Source organism: Branchiostoma belcheri, unplaced genomic scaffold (assembly GCF_001625305.1).
Source record: "Branchiostoma belcheri isolate BF01 breed outbred unplaced genomic scaffold, Haploidv18h27 scaffold41, whole genome shotgun sequence".
NCBI classification, from domain to species: Eukaryota; Metazoa; Chordata; class Leptocardii; order Amphioxiformes; family Branchiostomatidae; genus Branchiostoma; species Branchiostoma belcheri.
The window spans coordinates 1,505,785-1,525,026 of record NW_017804032.1 but is presented as its reverse complement, the minus strand read 5'-3'; the positions used below and the strand labels follow the sequence as shown (position 1 = coordinate 1,525,026).

The window sequence follows — 19,242 nt, the reverse complement described above, 5'->3', positions numbered from 1 at the left end:
TATATATATATATATATATATATATGATGCTATACAATGGCAACATGATGTAACCCAACACTAGTTACCATGGTGACAGACGTCTGGTTCAGGTCATTGACCTTATTTGTTTGGAGAAGAAGAGGAAGAAAAAGAAACAGTGCAAAAACAAAGTATTTTTAGGCTTTTGTGACCTTCAACGTCACAGACCTACGAGAAGTGTTTTAGTTTTTCTTGAATGTATTAGAAAGGAGGGGGGCATGATAAAGCCCAATCGGGTATTACACCACTTCCTGAATTCCTCCATGTACCACCCACTTACACCCACCCTTCAGGTGTGACCTCCCTATCAATCCACTGTCAAAATCACCTCCCATTCAACATGTAGTCGAAGCTATTGGGACATTAAAAGACACATACACACAACTCAGGCCACCCAAAACAATACTATTCACATTTGATTATATAATATACGCTTTGAGTTGACAACGGCAATAGCGCCCCCTGTCAACATTAAATAAAAGTGACAGAAACTCACCGTCAGCACCAGGGTTCGCGTCAAATATGGCAGCATTTATGTTGCCCAAAGCTGTACAGGTTCCATCAGGATTAACCTAATGTACGTATACACAGAGAAAACACATAAAGTCAGACAAAAAAGGTTCAGGAAAAATATTGCCAAAACTGATGTACACTGAAAATACAACCCATTTTGTGTTACAATTTATTCTTTGATGCCTCTTAATTAGTGGTAAAAATGCGGTCAAATTCGACGTACGATATAAGTTATTGTTATGATATTTTGAGCAACGATATGACCACAGTCTTCACCACAGCATAACTGAAATTTGTGCGACAAACACACGACTGTCGTAGACCTGTCGCTGGACCCTTACGTACCACGAGTATCGGCGCGGTTGTCTTGCAGGCGTCGGGAGGCTTGGTGACGTTACGGCAGACGTTCAGGTAGTACTGATACGTCAGCGGGTCGGCCTCGCTTCCCTTGGGCGAGTAGATGTTATAACTGTCGATCTCGTAGGCTTGGACAGAGAAGGAGTAGTACCCATCACCTCTGAAATGGATAGAGATATATCATCAGTGGCAAAACCAAGAATAGGTGTAATTTATATGAAAATTGTATATTTGTGTATATATCTTGCTTTAACTATTTATTGTTGTTTTTTACGTCATATGTACAGGTATGTGTTGGGTGTGCACGCTATCAGCATACTTGCTGCCTAGTGCACACTTTGTATTGTCATGTTGCAATTTTGAATAAATAAATAAAACCAAGAAAGGGAATATTAGATACATACGAAATGCACACTTATATCTAATAAATGTGCCAAGCTTCTTTTCTATTACTCTATGAGGAATTGATGTTGATAGCATTCAATGGAAAAAAATATTTTGATAAACTGTATTGAACTTTGAGAATATACAAAACCCGTATGTTGTATCCCGAACCGTGTTTATCCAGAACTGTGCTCATGATCAAGCACGGTTCTGGATAGTCCACATGTCACATGATCCAGAACTATGTAAATCTACGTTCTTGGATACGTGGAGACTATCCAGAACCGTGACACTTTCAAGCATAGAACTACATGTATAGTAGATAGGTACGGATATGAATACAATACACTTGGTAATACTTACTTAATCAATGGAGACAGATCGTACATGTGGCCGTCCATACCGGTATACTGGCAGCGCTTAATGTCAGAAATAGGCATGGCAGAGAGCGCGCATCCTAGCAGGGCCACTAGGACCGTCAGGCCTGTTAGAGTAGTCATTTCGACAGTATAAGTCAGTTGTTTTGTAGAAAGACTGAGTCGCTTGTGGCCTTTGAAAAGGGGCGTGCTTGTCACGAGTACTTGGTTATCAGGGTGCAGTAAGCACTTTGTCAACAACGGTCATTGACCTTTAATAGTCCGGTGTGCCTCAGGTCTTATTGTATCCAGAACCGTGCCTATCTAGTTTTATACCTGAACGGGTCAGGATTAGAAAAAGGCACGGTTCTGGATATTCTTCCGAATCCCCATAATTATTCCGAAATTACGAAAATTTATGCTTTAATTTGACAGTTATGACAAAAACAAAACAATTTGAGAAAAGCTTGTGCAACATTCTGTTTATTTTATTCTATGTCTAACTGTATTCAAATCATCTTTCACAGTTATTATAGAATAACATCACTTAGTCTCACGTTATTTTGCTCAACGCATAAGCACCATGCAAACACTACTTGCGCATGTACGTACATAGTATTCGTCTCAATTCTGTCGCCTCTGTGACAAATGAAGGGATATATATGATGCCTCCAGACGACTTCGTCGCAACTTTGACTCGTTGTTATATACAAACCACAAACAACTTAACATTTTCACGGTACACAAGGCAGTTCTTGCCTAAGTTTAAATTATATCACTGAATTAGTGAATTGTGAAACACTGTAACATCTTATAGTTTGTTTTAAAGCTTGGACATGATACACAAGTGAGGTATAAAGAGACATGTACATGCAATAGAACATGTTGTTGTCCTCTACCATTCTAATCTAGGGCCAACCTGGCCAGTTTCTGGGTCTTTCTAAGACCTCATGATATAACTTCCGGTGCCTGACCTTTTGTGGTTTGTGGTAATGGATCCCCCGCCCACGTGCTGTCACTCAACTGTACAGACGTCACAAACATACATACAGACAAACAGTCAAACCAACCTCTGTTTTCACGGAGGTAACAATTGATAATTTTCCCATTCCTTGAGAACAAACGTTTCTTAACAATTGTGGATAGTTTCACAGTCCATCCCAGTCATTGAGGTCAAAGGTTTGAGATGCAGATTGGCGGTTCTCCTCCCCGGGCACAGAGTACCACATGTCCGGCGTCCCTCCGCCATCTCTGCCGGTCACATACCCCACCTCACCCGCGGGAACCACGTCCAGTTCCTCGACTGTTCCGCTGCAGTCGTCGGTGAGTTGATCAAACATGTCGTGCCACCCATCGTCGTGAGAGGGCGCTACGTAGACAGCCGGAGTGAGGTGATCGCTCTCGTCTGTTGGAAGGTCAAATATGGAATTTTCTACTTCGTGGTCATTGCCGCTCAAAATCTGCTCGTCTGATGCACTGTCGTCAGGTTGAACGTATACGGCCGCGGCTGGAAACCCAGTGTTGTCGGGGGCTTTCCTCTCAGCTGCAGTAGAGACCCTGGACAGGAGTGCACGACTGCTTGAGGCGGCTGGGGTGGTGAAACCCGCCGTTGCCTGGTAACTGTTGCTATGGACAACGTCGATGTTGTCTGGAGAGCCTGGTCCAGGGATGTACCACGAGTCTTTACCGTTCTGTTTCTTCCGTACGGGTGGTGACGTCTGACGACATGGCGATTCCTTGGAATTGAAAACGTCATCAAAAGTGACGCTTTTACCCACTTTGCCACCCAAAAAGGCTGTCTTGTCAGCTTTCCTGGTTGTCACCTTTGTTGTGTTGCTGCAAGTTTCCTTCAGCGTCCATTTGCTATCGCAGGGTCGGCTGACGAAGACACGTTCCCCGGCTGAGTTGACTTCTGGACGCCACTCCACACCGATGTCTTCACGGTAGACTTGAAGCTTTATGGACCCACCGGGTCCCACCTGGTTATGATGTTCCCGCATCACAGACAGAGCCAAGTCATCAACGGAGATCCCCAAATCACTGTAGAGATAAACAAGTCATGTACCCATCAAGAAATCGGAGATTTCAGACTTCCGGAAAAAATGGATTTTCCAAGGAAAGCTCCTCGGATTTTCGTGACTTCGAAGTTAAAAGATCTCCAGGAAGTGTTTTGGGAACAGTGGACGGGATCGGGTATTACACCAGTTTCTGATGAAGGCGCATGCTGTGTCACCTTGGTGTGACTTCATTGTCAATCAACTGTCAAAATCACATCTCATCCGCCATGAAAACCCAGGATCAATTCAAACAAACAGTAATACCCTTTAACTCGGTCACCCAAAACAACACATGTACCTCCATATCCACCGAAATGACCATAGCTATCCACAGCAGCTCATATTCCCTGATTATGTATACCGTTTCATGATATTGTAATATGGTGGAACAAGTGTGTACAAGTACAAAAGTCATGTAATGTAACATTGATGCCTGTAAGAGTGGATGTTGTGTTCCACAAATCTCATTTTGTTGTATGACACTAAAGGAATCAGTTTTCTCCAAAACCAAGTGCAGCAGACCTACCTCATCTCCTGTAAGACGGCTTCTGTGTCCTCCTCCTCAAACCCTTCCTTCACGTACAGACGGATAACTGAGCGGTACAGCTGGTTCGACCGCTCCACGATACATTCTGGCTCGAATTCGATGTATACAGGATCTGCAAGCAAAGGCAAACAGGAAATTGGAGATTTCAAACTTCCAGGAAGTAGATATGGTTTGTGTTAATGAATGTACATCTGATCTTGAGAGTTCATCTGTGTTGGTAGAAGTCATTATGAAACAAGACTGAACTGTAATGGTGAACACAAAAAATATTGGACTCACCCAGATCTGATTTATACAACGAGCTGCAGACAACTTTGTGACACAACTTTAATCCATAGTTAAACTCTGGGTTTTATTTTATACCATGACTACAAAGTGCATATTCCTGACGACCACAGTCTAAGACGCAGAACATACTCATGGGAAACAAAACCGTCAATCAACCGAAACCCAATCTCCACCCACTCACTGCTATATTTGCTTGTATGGTTTAACTTACTCGACTATTACACCATCGTTGTAACTCTGGAATCCAAACATAAAATCCCCTTAAAACCAGCTTCACACAAAACAATACTTCCGGGACTATCAAACATTACACGAAGATGTTCTATAAATCCTACCTTTGCCCTCATCTTCGTCTATCGCCACGACCATACTTTTCACCAGCCGGAGACTTTTCTTCAGTCCGTTCAGCACGAAGTCCAGGATTTCATAGTCATTCTCCTGGTTGTAGATGTCCTTCTGAACCTGAAAATTAAAAAACATCACATTTCATATAAACATTGAAGATACTGATACTGAAAAGTACACGTAATGGGCATGAACATTCATTCTATGTTCTGTCTAGAAAATTACCTCGGCGAAGCTTTCACTGATGATGGTGAAGGAGATATTCATGATGATCAGGAACACGACGATCATGAACACGATAAACATGGCGGGCCCGAGCAGCCAGTGTAGCTGTGCCAGCTCCTGGTGGTCAAACTTCCCCAGAAGCATGGAGAAAATGGTCTGGAAACTTCCCATAACACTGGTGTATCTGTAAAAGTTCAAATGCCATCAGCGTTAGTGTCTTTTCTTGTATTCCAGTGCCCCAAAATATTTAAATTGAAAAAGACGGTCGTAGTGGTATGCGGTGTAAAGCAACATTTGTGTTACACTGTATTTCTTCACTGCCGTTAAGGGATTGTTCACATACGTTGTGCGATCGTCGTGCGAATGTCGTACGTAAATGGAGGACATCCATGGCCTGATTCACGTGCCCTGATATATGTGGTATACAAACGTATACATGTTTCTCGTGATTTACGTAGTTTCCTAAAGACTGCGTGAAAAGGGGGATTCCCCAATGACGATAAATGCTAGGTAATTGTTGCATTTTTAAGCAGGCAGAAAAAACACCCAGAAGGATAAGGAACCTTTCCTGTAACAGGACAGCTAAAATTTGAAGACACTTGCGCGACTATCCAAAGAATGAATTCCGTTTGGGATCGTACGATGTACGTGACCGGGCTCTTATATTTTAACCTTTATTTCATAAAGTATACTTACGATAGTGAATTGGCACCAAACGCGACGGAGGCAAAATGCACGAAGGCGAAGACGACCAGCCCGAACTGGAACCCGAAGGGAACCATCATGGCGCTGCTGTGGCGGACAGTCGCGGACAACATGGAGATCTTCTTGTTGAACCTGAGAAGCTTCATGAACTTCAGCGTGGAGAGAAAGACTACAAACGCCAGCGTGAAGCTGTAGGCTGAGTGGAAGGTGATGGCGCTCTGGAAACTAACGAAGTCGTCTGCGAACACAACATAATTATAAAATCAAGGACATAAAACATGACTTGAAGAAAATAGAAGTGAATCCGTTGAAATGTAGAACCCTTCCTTACAAAGACTTCCGCGGAATTTGAAGTATTTTGGGTTCACAGACCTCTGTCTGCTGTTTTGCATTTCCACACTGGAACTGTGGTGGGTATTACACCACCTACTGAATTCCTCCATACATGTATACTGCCCACTTATTCCCACCACAGTACGTTCTTTCATTTCAGGTTTGGCCTACCTGTCAATCAGCTGAAAAAATCATATCCCACCCTCCCATCGCTACTTAAGACAAAAATGCACAACTCAGAAACCCAAAACAATACTTCCGTTCCCTGAAGTACTACTGATCAGTACTTAACAACAACAAACTTTAAGTCACACTCACCTCTAGAGGCCTGTACTGAAGACAGGGTAAAGGATGTAATGATGGTTTTAGTTGCATAGAAGCCGATGGAGATCAGAGATCCCAGGATGATGAGAATCTCTAACATGTTCCAAGGATCCGCGAAATACTTCTTACAACCAAGCTCTTTCATGCTTTTACCCTCCTGCAAAAATTTGTGTAACACACTTACTTGAGGCTTTTTAGCTCTAGTCAAAAGATCTAGACTTGGTCTGCAAATATTCTATCTGTCTGATGATGACTTAATGCAATGAGATAATTCAATAATCGTGGGCTGAGCGGGACCCCTGCTGATTGGATAATGTCCTTAAACCGCCTCTTATAGTAATTAGGTTTGGCCAATCAACTGCACATAACGTTTCATGTACTTGGTAAACAGTAGAGAAGTGTCTACATGTAGTAACCTACACCATGCCCGACAATAGAAATTGAAAAAACTCGTTCTCTGTACATCCAAGATCATGCAACTTCACAAAAAAATAAGTATACAAGTGTTACGAAATCAAAATACAAAGAAAGAACAAAAATAGAGTTGACCAACCTTGAACATTGAGTAACACAAATAGACAACGTAGATCACTTCTATCAGTATGTTGAAGATCCCAAACGGACCCACGTAGTTGTACAGGAGTAAGACCTGGATGTCGTACTGCCCCGTCAACCCGGCCCCGATCGCGCCGAACTCCAGGATGTACCGGGCGGCAACAAACAGGTTGACGTTGGCGTTGTAGGCCGTGAACTCTATGATGATAGCGCGGGTTAACCTGTCTATCCAGCCGTGGGACTGGAGGTAGCCGGAAACTCGCTTGGCTCTTAGGTTGGAGGTTCCGAAGTTAGCTTCGTATCCACCGCCACTGTATGGCGCACAAGGACAAAAGAACATTCATTTCATGAAAAGTAATTTTACCAATGGCGATAAATGCAAGGTAAGTGTGGAAATGGCTCCTTTTGGCATTTTGGCATTATCAGACTTACCTGACATGTAACTTAGGCAACTATTCATAGACGTACCTGTCACATTTACCTGGGACGCGATGTCGCAAGATAATTTTGTGTATTGCTGAAATAACACCTGAAGTTACACATGCACGCAGGGTTCACTCCACAAAATGTGGGACGTACCATTAGGATTTATTCAAACAGCAAAATCAACTTTTCCATGCATAAAAATACCTGTAGGTTGCAAGGCGACCCGAAGTTGAATCCACTCCAAGGTCGGCAGAAGATTGGTACACCCACCGAAGATCGTCTGTAAAGATAACAAAATGAGAAATCACTCATGTCTTGTAATATCATTGACTTTGAAACTGGGAAAGATGTACATACCCAGGGCCATCCAAAATTTTCATAGAAAACCTTATTGTAAGTACGGGAAATTGTAGAAGCCTTTTGAAAAGTCTGCTGTTTTGATATGCCAGTTAACAGTGACAAGCTCAAACACTAAACAGACGTACCCATGGCCAGTATACTTTGCGCAGAAAATACGTCCTCCTCCCCATGACCACCTGTGTGATGAGACCAGGCAGCACTAGCCCTCTTGTGGTCGTAAGAGGTATTGCACAACAAAATTCACACTCGTACGTAAATATACACAGGGTGTCTGACCTGTTAAGACTGAGGCGTTCGGGTGATATTTCCATCCCGGTAGGTAGGCCATCTGGTCTTCCAGTTCCATTGAATATTCATCAGTACATCCTTCCACAAGTCCTACCACGTCTACATTTATTGTACATGATTCTGGAACAGAACAACATAAGAGCTTTAACAAGCCATAAGGAAAGATTCCTGGGGTCAGTGGATAGTTTCATCTGCATGGGGTGATACAAGTAATTCAGTTTAAGACCAAATTGCCTAGCTATGAAGAGTACTATCATCTACTAGGTGATTTCGGCCTCTTGTTGTGATGGTGGAAGGACAGGTATATCCTAGCCTCCACCAGGCCTTTCTAAGGCCGGGAATACGGATCGTAGAATTCGGCAAAAAGGAGAGTAAAATTGGCCAGGCGAGTCAGTCCGCGGAAGGTTGTTTCTTTCCTAACTGCGCGGTCAGTCAAACCCTAAGGCGGCATAGCTCCCCTGGTAAATATTTTCCTATATATAGCCAGCGTAGTTAATCAGCGTAGAGACTATGTATGGCTAGACTAATTAGAAATATGAATGTGTCTGTATTACCGAGGTGTATGGAATAGGGAACATGGATTGTAACTATCAATATACTCACCCGAAGGCGGTACCCGAAGTTGTCTCATTCTTGCCGGTCCCACCCGGAACGACAACTTGTCTGCCAGGAACTGCTGCTCCAGTAACGAGGTCGGCTTACCATTGTACCAGGACCCTGTGTACAGTCCCGGTATCAACGTGTCATTCACCCAGGTCCAGAAGTCATGGCCCGTCCGTACCTAGTTGTAGGATGACAAGTTGTTCAGAACGGGATCTGTTGCGTTTGCATGGTGGCAATGCATTTGCATTCCAAAACGTGTTCCATTCCAAAACATGATTTGGTGTACTAAGAAGTGAAATGTATGTCACAATGCGAGCACGTTTTGGAACGCGACATCGCATCTGATCTACGTTCCACAACATGCAATAAAGCTTCAACAAGGTTATATTGCATATTTTGATTGTACAATTTTAAGGTGAATAATTCTCATAGTATGTTTGTTGCTATATAGTAGTAGATGCTATATGTTGAACCTTTTATGGCTTTAACAATTTTGTTGTGCAATAAAGTTTGTTTTCGTTAGTGTTTGTAACAATGTTTCAGGTGGAACCAAATAACGAAGCAAAGCTATCTATGGACTGTTATGAAATTTAGAATTTGAACAATGAAAAATTGGTTAGATTTGGTCCCTGGTCGCTTTCCTTGGTACTGAAACAGAACCCCTGACTTTCGTATCTCGTGTTTTGGACATACTATGGTCGCGATTTTTAGACGGTCTATACAAATGGAATGTCAGATACATATGTACATAATATTTCATATAATGTTATATCAAACATACGTTTTCTAGAGGCAGCTCCACGTGAACAAAGTTATCCCTGAACGTTTTGACCATGTTGTAGGAGCTGGGATCTTTGTTGTTGTAGGCGATGAGCATGAGGACCAGCACGAGCAGCCCGTACCGCGCGATCTCCCGGATGAGGTCAGACATCACCGCTTTTTTCTGCATCTTCTCCTTAGCTTCAGCCAGACGCGTAGGGTCAGGCACGCCGAGCTTGTCTTCAGGTTCTGCATTGGAAATAACGTTTACTTTTTTATTGTTTGTTTGTTTGTTTGTTTATCGGTATTAAACATTTCTAAAGAATGTACTAGACTTAAGTCATTTGATTTAATAATATGGATGACATCCACGCGAGCACGAGTTTTTGTGCTGTACTGTAAACCGTACAAAGAAGCAGCAAAAAATATTGGAAAACGATACTTATGTCGTAAAATAAGTAAAATCATCGTACCATCGTCGTCGTCCGAGGGCATTTCGTTCACCCAGTCTTCGTCATCTTGTAGTTTGTTTTGGATTTCCTCGTCATCCGAGTTGTCTTCTTCATCCGAGCTCGGTTTCCGGATCAGCAGTGACAAAACCGCGGCCAAGAAAACGACCTGCAAAACGAGGGGGCTATATGATGTAATATACTTCCTGAATTCCTCCACATACTATACTACCCAGTCACTTACCCTAACCCAGCGCGTGCTGGATCAACTGCAGGCTTGACACATCCCATCAACTCTCAGAATTTCCTCCCACCCACCATACAATAGGAACTAATACGCGTTAGTATTTAACCAAGAATAGACGCAAACCCACACCCACAACTCAGCCACCCAAAACAATACCCCCGCTCCTAAAAGAAATAAGAACAAGGCCTAATATACTGGTATACAAGGAAACATTTGGAATCCCTAACTTTTCTTATATCTTCATCAATGTTCATAAATCTGACCTTGATTGGATCCACTACAAACACAGACATGGTGAATGACATCAGCATGGACGTCAGCCACGCTATGGACTTCTTGGCGCCCCAGTCCAGACTGTACAGTACGCTGAAGAACGCTGACGTGAAGGTCACCAGGAAGGCGATGATCCACGCCACGTACACCATCCAATGAGGAAACATGAAAAGCTTCTTCTTCTTCTTTTTCTTGCTCTGCTCCTCTTGGTGGTCTTTACAATTGCCCTTTTCCACCGTCTCAGCAGAGTCCTCGCCACCATCAACCTCAAGGATGGGTGATTCCTTTTCCCGTATGCGCCTTTTGGAAATTCAATAAAGCATAGTATAAAATATACCACGATGCAATTTTTACTGTCATTTTTATTTTACTTTTTTTATTTATTTATTCATTCATTTATCATCTTTATGATCCTTTTTCGCAAACCTAATAGTATAGAATGTAACCAGTTCTAGTTGTTAACAAGAATTCTATGTATTCCTCAGGAATTTCTATAATAGTTACATATGTTTTTACCAGGAAGTAGGTGCATTGCATTTAACAATCTTGACATCTATGTAAAAGGATGCTTAAACTGAGAGCGATGATGGAAACAACAAATACATATTTTACTACCTGAAGAGTGTAACGAGCCCGATGTTGACAGGAAAGATGAGGATACTACTCATGAAGCTGACGTACAGTTGGTGCCAGGTGAGGGTGATGGGACCTATGGTGAGGGCGTGGACAGTCCGTACCTTCTTCTCTGTATCATACCTGCATTTATACAGAATGAAAGTTAATCTGTAACGGTAAACGACATTCTGGAGATTTAAAACTTACGGCACTGATGTGTTCCCATATGTCCCGGGCCGACCGCCTTTTCCACATTTCACACCGGACCGCACTTTCCACAAACCCGAAAAAGACTATCTGTTGAACGCTACCAACGTCGGAAGACAAAATTAACGTGTTCACATACCACATGGCGTTTGACACCATGGTGCAGAAGAGGAGAGACAGGCAGCACGTGACACGCTGAACCCGGGTGAAGTTACTTCTGGTCGGACGGGAGAACACAGAGAACCACAGGTGACCGTCGTTGAAGTCTTTCTTCACCTGTAGTTTAAGAAAAGTAACCTCAACATGCACGTACGTTGACTGAAGAGTCTAACAAGTGCATCTCAAGTTCTTTTTAATTCGTTTTATCTATCTTCTGTTGGGTTTATTAAATCAACAACCGCAGGTATCTTTACATGACTGGTAACTCACTATTTTGCTAATGTTCTTTAAGCAAAAATGGATTTAACAAGAAATCGACTTTCGAAAAACATGATATCCTCGGCTTCCTGAATTTCCCCATTTCAATCTCTAAATCCTACTTGCTCCCAGACAGACATTTGACCTGTCAACCTTCTCCCACTCACATGCAGCCATCCCGCTCTGTCTGAACACACAGATACACAAACACAAAGCACAGACACCCAAAACAATACTTCCGCGCCATCACCTATGGAAGAAACATTCTATTAGATTAAGGTCTTATGAAATTTTGTAGAACTCACGGCGGAAAAGAAGATAGTGTTGAACTGTTTCATGTCCTCCTCCGTGGCGACAGGCAGTGTACGGCAGACCTCTCCGTCATCTTCATTCACAGCCAGCCACTTGTCGCACAGGAAGTAGTACCTGAGAGGTATACACACATAACAAGTTACTATCACACACATAACAGTTACTATCACACACATAACAGTTACTATCACACACATAACAGTTACTATCACACACATAACAGTTACTATCACACACATAACAGTTACTATCACACACATAACAGTTACTATCACACACATAACAATTACTATCACACACATAACAGTTACTATCACACACATAACAGTTACTATCACACACATAACAGTTACTATCACACACATAACAGTTACTATCACACACATAACAGTTACTATATAATTGTGGTGATGTTCATGACTTAGTATTCAATGAAGAGGCGTTGTTAGTTCATACAAGAACCCAGTAATAGTACGATATTTTAAAGATGTACACGTCAGGCTAGCACATGTTTCTGTTGAGTTGTTCTATGCACATTTGCATCAAACCCTAAAGAGGGCAAGGAAAAAGTGAAGACCCATGTTGAACCTACATCTTGTCCGTGTCCAGATCCCGGACCTGCACCCTGTCCAGGTACCAGCTCGCCTCTGCACCCTTGCCGCTGTTGTTGTGCCAGATACGGAGGGACTGCAGGGCGCCCAGGTGTTTGTGCTCGGCCATCAGAAACTTATTTACACTACCACTGCTTAACTCCTGCAGTTCACAAAGAAATAAGAGATTTCATTCTTTTGGGAAGAATCTTAGGTTTTTGTGTGTAACCAATTTACTGTGTATACAATATCAATTTATTCAATTCAACACAAATCGTATGGCCTTTTGAATTGACATTCTAACTGCCAATCTTCCCCCGCCTGTGTGCATTTATTATAGTCCATCCCATTTCCTGTGTCTGGACTTAAGATCGGTCTGTCAATCTCCCCGCCCATCTGCTGTCAACCTATCCTGGTGCAACACACATACACACAAACACACAGACAATCTACCCAAAACAATACTTCTGTACCTGGAAGTGATAATCCGTCAGTGTAAATGTTCCATATTATGGAGATAATAAATAACCATTTTTGGCGACACCTCAGGGACGTTTCTCATATCACAGATGCCCCGTACCTTGTTCTTTGCCTTCAGCGTTCTGGTCCTAGTATTCTCGTCCTCGCCGTAGAGAGTGAAGAAGACTTCAGACTTGGTCCCGGATGTTTTGCCGATCCCTGTCTGTACCGTGATCTCATAGAAGTGGTTATCTATGAGTCTGTTGTCCGACAGTTGGGACACGCTCCACTAGGAGTTGAAAAAAAAAACACGTGTTTTGATTCGGCTGCATTCAATATTCTTCCTGGCCATTTTGACGTCTACAATACACTAGACAACAAACTACTACATGCACGTAGCTAAAAGATAATATCTAAGGTTCTCGGTCCAGTGTTTCACGTGTATTATTGAAGCATCTCCTACATCTTTGAAGTGGAGATAGGAGGGATTCTTAGAGATAATAACGCGGACCACTAGAAATAAATAGAAAATGTATTAAATCATACGTTGCGAAATACTAAGCTAAACTCTACATCTGCTTGGAGGTTACCAGACATCGCAACAGTGCATTGATATGGTGAAAGCTATACCATACTGCAATGTACAACCAATTCACTGCATGGTATCTAATATTTAAGCATACATTAAAGCATTTCAGTTGACGGAGGTAATCCTGTGTTTTAATGCCATATTCCATTCAGTGTAAATATGTTCCTACCTTCTCGACGTCTTTGTTGTCTCCCTTCCGAGCAAAGTAGACACATATCAGATACAGCGCAGTGATACCGAGGACGGTGCCTAACACGTACGCGTTCTCCGCGATATTCTTGCTGAAAACGGTCTTGAAGTCGATGGTGTTGGGCGGAGTGAAGAGCTCGGAGCCGAATGAGGTTAGATGGGTACATTCGCAAACTGTTACGTTGGCTGTGGACTTATCAGAAACCTGTAACAAAACATTCAATTTTATAACGTTGGAACTAAAGTCCCACTGTCGTCCGCTGACCCTGGAATGTGGATGCACATATTTGTTCAGAATTTGAACAAGCACGCTGATTGGCCAAACCTGATGATTACATTACTAAATGAGGTAATCAAACAACAGTTTCGCGTTGGGAGAGGCCTCTGCTGATAGGTTGCTCCATAACACCAGTCCAGTTTGACCAATCAGTTCGTCTGTTCAGATTTTGAACAATATCCATATGACAGAAGGCTTACACGTATGTCCAATCTTGTTGGCAGGAAAACAACAAAGAGAGTGACAAACTAAAAAGGCTGGCATCCAGGCAGAGTATGGAGGAAAATGGAAACTGAAAGGATCTTACCTTACAGCCATCTCCCGCCCACCGCTCCTCAGTTTCACTCCAGAATTTGCATCCAAGTATGAGAGTCTGTAGAGTGTAGTTGGATGATGGCGCCCCTAGCGTAGTCTTGCTCTCAGGATCTACATACGGACATAATCTCTTTTAATAATGCACAGAGCACAGAACATGTTGCACTGTTGATTACTCTCCATGTGAAAGCAATAATCAATTCTCGCCATTTTCAAATCTATGCAGGAATTCCTTGTCAATGATAGAATTTCTTTTTTGCATCTTCTCTTGGATTAAACTGCATATCTAGCTAAGCTTAAGCCTAGGCTCAACTACGTGTATTGTGCTGTCCTCAGATTTTGAGTATCATGGCTTCGCGATGTCCATTAAGATAATCAAGTGACCGTCGCTGCTCCCATTTACGGTATTCACTGTATTTGCATGTTCAATCTCTGCAATCTCGGCATGCATCCATATAATCTTTCACTGAAAGGTGTCTGAGAATCGGTGTATTCAAAATTGGCCCCTCAAATAAAGGCAATATTAGAACTGCACAAGCTTTGTTCTGTGAACTTACCTATTTCTTGAATGGCAAGATACCAGCTGATGTTGGTGTATACAATCTCCTCAGGCACCATCACCGAGTGCCGTATCTCGTCCAGTTCTTCCCGTGTGAAAGTCCCGTTCATGTTGATCTCGCGCGGAATGATGCCGCTTACGTTAAAGTCACTTGAGCTTGGATAGTCTCCTACTCTCAGATACGCCATCAGCAACATTTCTGTACATAACAAAACAAGAAATCAACGTGTTTTGGGCTTTTGTGAATGTAATTCCTCCGCAGACCACACACTTACTTCCACCCGGGACAATCACCTGTCAAAATCACCTCCCACCCACCATGCAACCGCAATCAATTGGGACAAAAGACAACTGTCTTTGTCCTTGGTGCTGAAATCGTTTGTCACAATGAGTTGTTACCTCTGTCCTTGGTGCTGAAATCGTTTGTCACAATAAGTTCTTACCTCTGTCCTTGGTGCTGAAATCGTTTGTCACAATAAGTTCTTACCTCTGTCCTTGGTGCTGAAATCGTTTGTCACAATAAGTTCTTACCTCTGTCCTTGGTGCTGAAATCGTTGTCAGTGTCTGGAGATGGGGTGGAACAGGACCATTTGGCAAATTTATATATGTAGATGGTAACTAACCAATGGTAGTCTCGCCTGGTCGCTAGACTATCCCATCTGAGCTTTTGGAGAACCTCTAGGTAGAGTGTGTGAGCTGCAGCACCAATGAAGTAAAGTAAAATAAACTACTTACTTGGATCTCCAGGGCGAATGACAGCTCTAATAGCGTTGTTACTTCTGGGCACGTCTATGACGTGAAAGGCGTAGTCCATGTCCACTTCTGGACTGTAGTCGTAGTAAAAGTTTTCCTCTTCCGAATCATCTGGTGGATTTGGTGGGTCGAACCTTTTTGGTTTGGGAACCTATGGCGTGGGAAGGGTAAAGCTTTAGTTTTTCTCAGCTGGATCAATGCTACTTTTGTAAACTTCATGATCAGTACACGTATCACTGCAAGATGTCCTGATACATCTGTATTGTTACCACAACGTTTTGGAAAAAATTCCACATGTCAAAATTCGAAATACACTTTGACCATTTACCTCATCAACCAATAGAATACATATTATTGTCATTCAAAATTCCGCTCTTGCAGATTATCAAATAATAATAAAAAAATTAGAATATAAGAAATTTATTCGTACCTTTTCTGGACTGTTATTAATCCTTATCTCAAAAGGTTCGTCCATATTATTGATAGCCAGTTCATTCCCATCCGAGCCTTGGAATGCTAGAGACACCACGGGGCTGTTGATAGAACTGGCACTCTCATCCCAGATAAATGGATTAGTCGGCAAGGACATGACCTGTGTGTTTCAGTAAACATAATTGTTAGAAGAAAATCATAGATTATACTGTTATAGGGATACTTTGTAGTTTGTAATTTGTAGGATGCATCATTACTCTGGCGATGACGAAGCTTACTGGGCTATTACATCATGCGCATCCCAATGACGATATCCATGAACTCAGGGCATGCCGAGGTGAAACCCTGCCAATCAATAAAAACCCAATCCCCACCCCATCTTTAGGAACCCAAACATGCTATATTTCCTCTATTATAAAGTCTCTCCTTTCTTCTCAAAACATGTATGAACGATTTTTTTCAATTACATGGTCTGCATAAGTGGTAAATATAGGCATTTGATTCTGCAACGAACAAAGCTTAGATGATGAAAATAATTACTCTGGTCTGTGTAGTATTCAATGCATACCATTCTGACAGTAGCAAGCACTACAACTACTTTTAGTATACCTGGACTAGTTTCAAATTACTTGTGCAGGAAGATTGTATAAAGACTTACCTTCATATCAACCGGACCAGAGCCCTCGCCCAGTTTGGCTGAGATGGCTGGAGGGATGTTGAAGGATCCTCCACGTGCAGTTACAGCTTTACCCGCTAGGGCAGTAGGCTCCGACCTTTCCAGCACCATTGACAGCTTCGGTGAGTCAATGACCATTGCCGGAGATCCGATAGTCTTTGTCTTCATCACTAAGCCTGATATCGCTGTCGCAGCTTTGAATGTTTTTGTTGAGACTTGTCTTGCCTAGGGACATACGAAAATGTATTATAGAGCAGACAGAGGAAATGAAGTGAGCGTAAAGGTCTCAGAACCTGGTAGGGAGCCAGCAAGAATATGGTGGTCATGGGGAAATTCAGGAAGCCGAGGACTGCTTTGTAATACCTCCAGAAAGTCTGAAATCGTAAATTTCAGGTTGTTACGGTTTTAACGAGTGATACACGGGTGCAGTATGATAATAGAGAGATATCATACTATGGCATATTTTACGGTATAGTCTAGAGAATATAACTTGTCATATCATTTCTACCATCATTCCAAAAATCAGTCTTACTGTGTCCTTTGCCAACGTTTCGTCGTCATGTTGTGTTTCTTCAGCTGCCTGTAGATCCCGTTCTCTCTGCTCAGCTTCCTCTGGGCTTAACGACATCACGTCCAGCGCTCCTTCTGAGCCGGGAACTTTGATCTTCTCCTGTACCGTGGTGTCCGTGGCAACCAGGATGTTGCTAAGACTGGACACAAGTTCTGCAACAGAATCGCAGACTTTCAAATACATATTCTATCAGGTTCTTACAGCATAGCCTGTGCTACAAAATCTCTCACTACCAGGAGTTAACTGGACCTCCTCCTCTAGAGCCTAACCAGTGGGAGGTCTACTAGAGGCCCGATGTATATGGACTACTAACAACATTACCGGTCGCAACACATCTAACTACATGAATCCCAAAAGCATAAAGTAGTATTCCAGTCTGTGAGATTATGTAGTACCTACGTATGTCAAGCAAATGCAGGTTGTTTTTATGTAAGTTTATGATTTATTTTATAAAATCGATTCAATATTTCATATAGTTCATTAGACTGCGACGTAGTGTAACTGAATATGACATAAAATTATTTCGGTTCCCAAACACAGCAGGAATTGTAATGCTAAGAAGAATGAGAAGAGGGTAATGTATGATGTCCGATACCTGTTGCTGTACTTTCAATGTTCTCAGAGAGTTCCTCAGACATGTCAATTCCCTGAAGTTTTTCCGCCATATTCTCCACAGCCGAGGCTGCTGTGACCTGAAGGACACATTTAAACATGATACAATAACAGTGTCAGTATGGTGATGCATATCATCTGATTTGAAGAAAGCAAGTAGCAATTTCTTCCTGTTACGGAAGTATTGCTTTGGGTGGCTGAACGGGTTCGTCTGTCAGTTGCCTGGTGGGTGGGAGGTGATTTTGATAGATGATAGGAAGGTGACTACTGATTCAGATGGTCTCCCAGCACGCACGGTTGGAAAAAAATAGGAAGCGGTGTACAGTTAAATTAATTGTACAATTATGTAATACCCGATTAAATTACATCATAGAATCCCCTCCAGGTCTTTCACAAAACCCATAAACACTTCCTAGATGCCTGTGAACTTGAAGATCACAACAACCCAGAATACTTTCGGAAAGTAAATTTTTTTTGTTTTTCTGGTTTTTCAAAGACAGAATTCTCTTAAGCAGAAAACAGAACAAACCTGGGTGTCAGGAGATACTTCAGACGATTTTTCTGTGATAGCTTTCATGGTGATGCACGATTGTTGTACGGCTTCAACACTGGTGACGGACCCTGCAGTCTGGTACAGCGCAGACACCACACTGGACCTCATCTAAAGGTAACGTAAGTCAACATATGACTGCTTCATCGTTGTGATCGGATACAGAGAAATACATGTCACATTACGTGCACCTAGACAATCAATATTATACAATACTATGGTGCTATGCAGTGTTAAATCGTTACTGATCTACATTTACCAATAATAAGCCACAAGTTAGAAAATGCAGAGCACGTACTATACTTACAGTTAACAAGCTAAATTACGTCAAAGCTATAAATTGTTATAATTTCGTGTACCAAAACATTACCTGTTCATGCCGTTTCTTCTTCTGTTCAGCTTGTTCTTCGTCGTTGTCCGTTTCTACCTCCTCCTGAAAGAAATGAATCGACTTCATCAAAGAAAAACAGAATTTCTACACAATTCAGAACATGTTGAATTCTCTATTTGTAGACAATTTTATTTTAGACACCTAGACAGACAAATCAGAATACATACGTTGATAGTGTCGGCCACAATTGTCCCAATCTGGCCGATACTCTGCTGCTTGCCCCCCAGTACAAGCATGGACAACTTGTCAGGGTTGGTCATTTCCAGTAGTTTGTTTTCAGTGTCCGTTTCTGGGTATTCCACGACCTGAGAAT

At 42.3% G+C, this 19,242-nt stretch overlaps 2 protein-coding genes across 2 annotated transcripts in view; both read right to left on the bottom strand.

The window, feature by feature from the left end:
* LOC109477788 overlaps positions 1–1,860 on the bottom strand; it is a 2,862-nt gene extending 1,002 nt beyond the window's left edge. Inside the window, exons 1-3 of the mRNA XM_019779178.1 lie at positions 1,639–1,860; positions 880–1,051; positions 518–593 (exon numbers count right to left, since the gene is read on the bottom strand). Coding sequence (XP_019634737.1) covers positions 518–593; positions 880–1,051; positions 1,639–1,775 — 385 coding nt within the window. The 5' untranslated portion in view covers positions 1,776–1,860. The remainder of the gene's footprint in view (positions 1–517; positions 594–879; positions 1,052–1,638) is intronic.
* A 919-nt stretch (positions 1,861–2,779) lies between these two features.
* LOC109477723 (polycystic kidney disease protein 1-like 2) lies at positions 2,780–18,995 on the bottom strand. Its single transcript, XM_019779069.1, is given in 29 exon segments — positions 2,780–3,671; positions 4,215–4,347; positions 4,859–4,985; positions 5,094–5,277; positions 5,790–6,036; positions 6,450–6,612; positions 7,084–7,321; positions 7,707–7,716; positions 8,073–8,204; positions 8,688–8,763; positions 9,337–9,379; positions 9,428–9,686; positions 9,920–10,064; positions 10,406–10,715; positions 11,031–11,171; positions 11,377–11,513; positions 11,960–12,080; positions 12,559–12,716; positions 13,110–13,304; positions 13,774–13,998; positions 14,378–14,496; positions 14,943–15,143; positions 15,680–15,848; positions 16,128–16,289; positions 16,788–17,030; positions 17,338–17,528; positions 17,972–18,068; positions 18,518–18,649; positions 18,909–18,995. Coding segments are annotated over 29 exon segments (5,337 nt in total).
* Between the last annotated feature and the right edge of the window lie 247 nt (positions 18,996–19,242).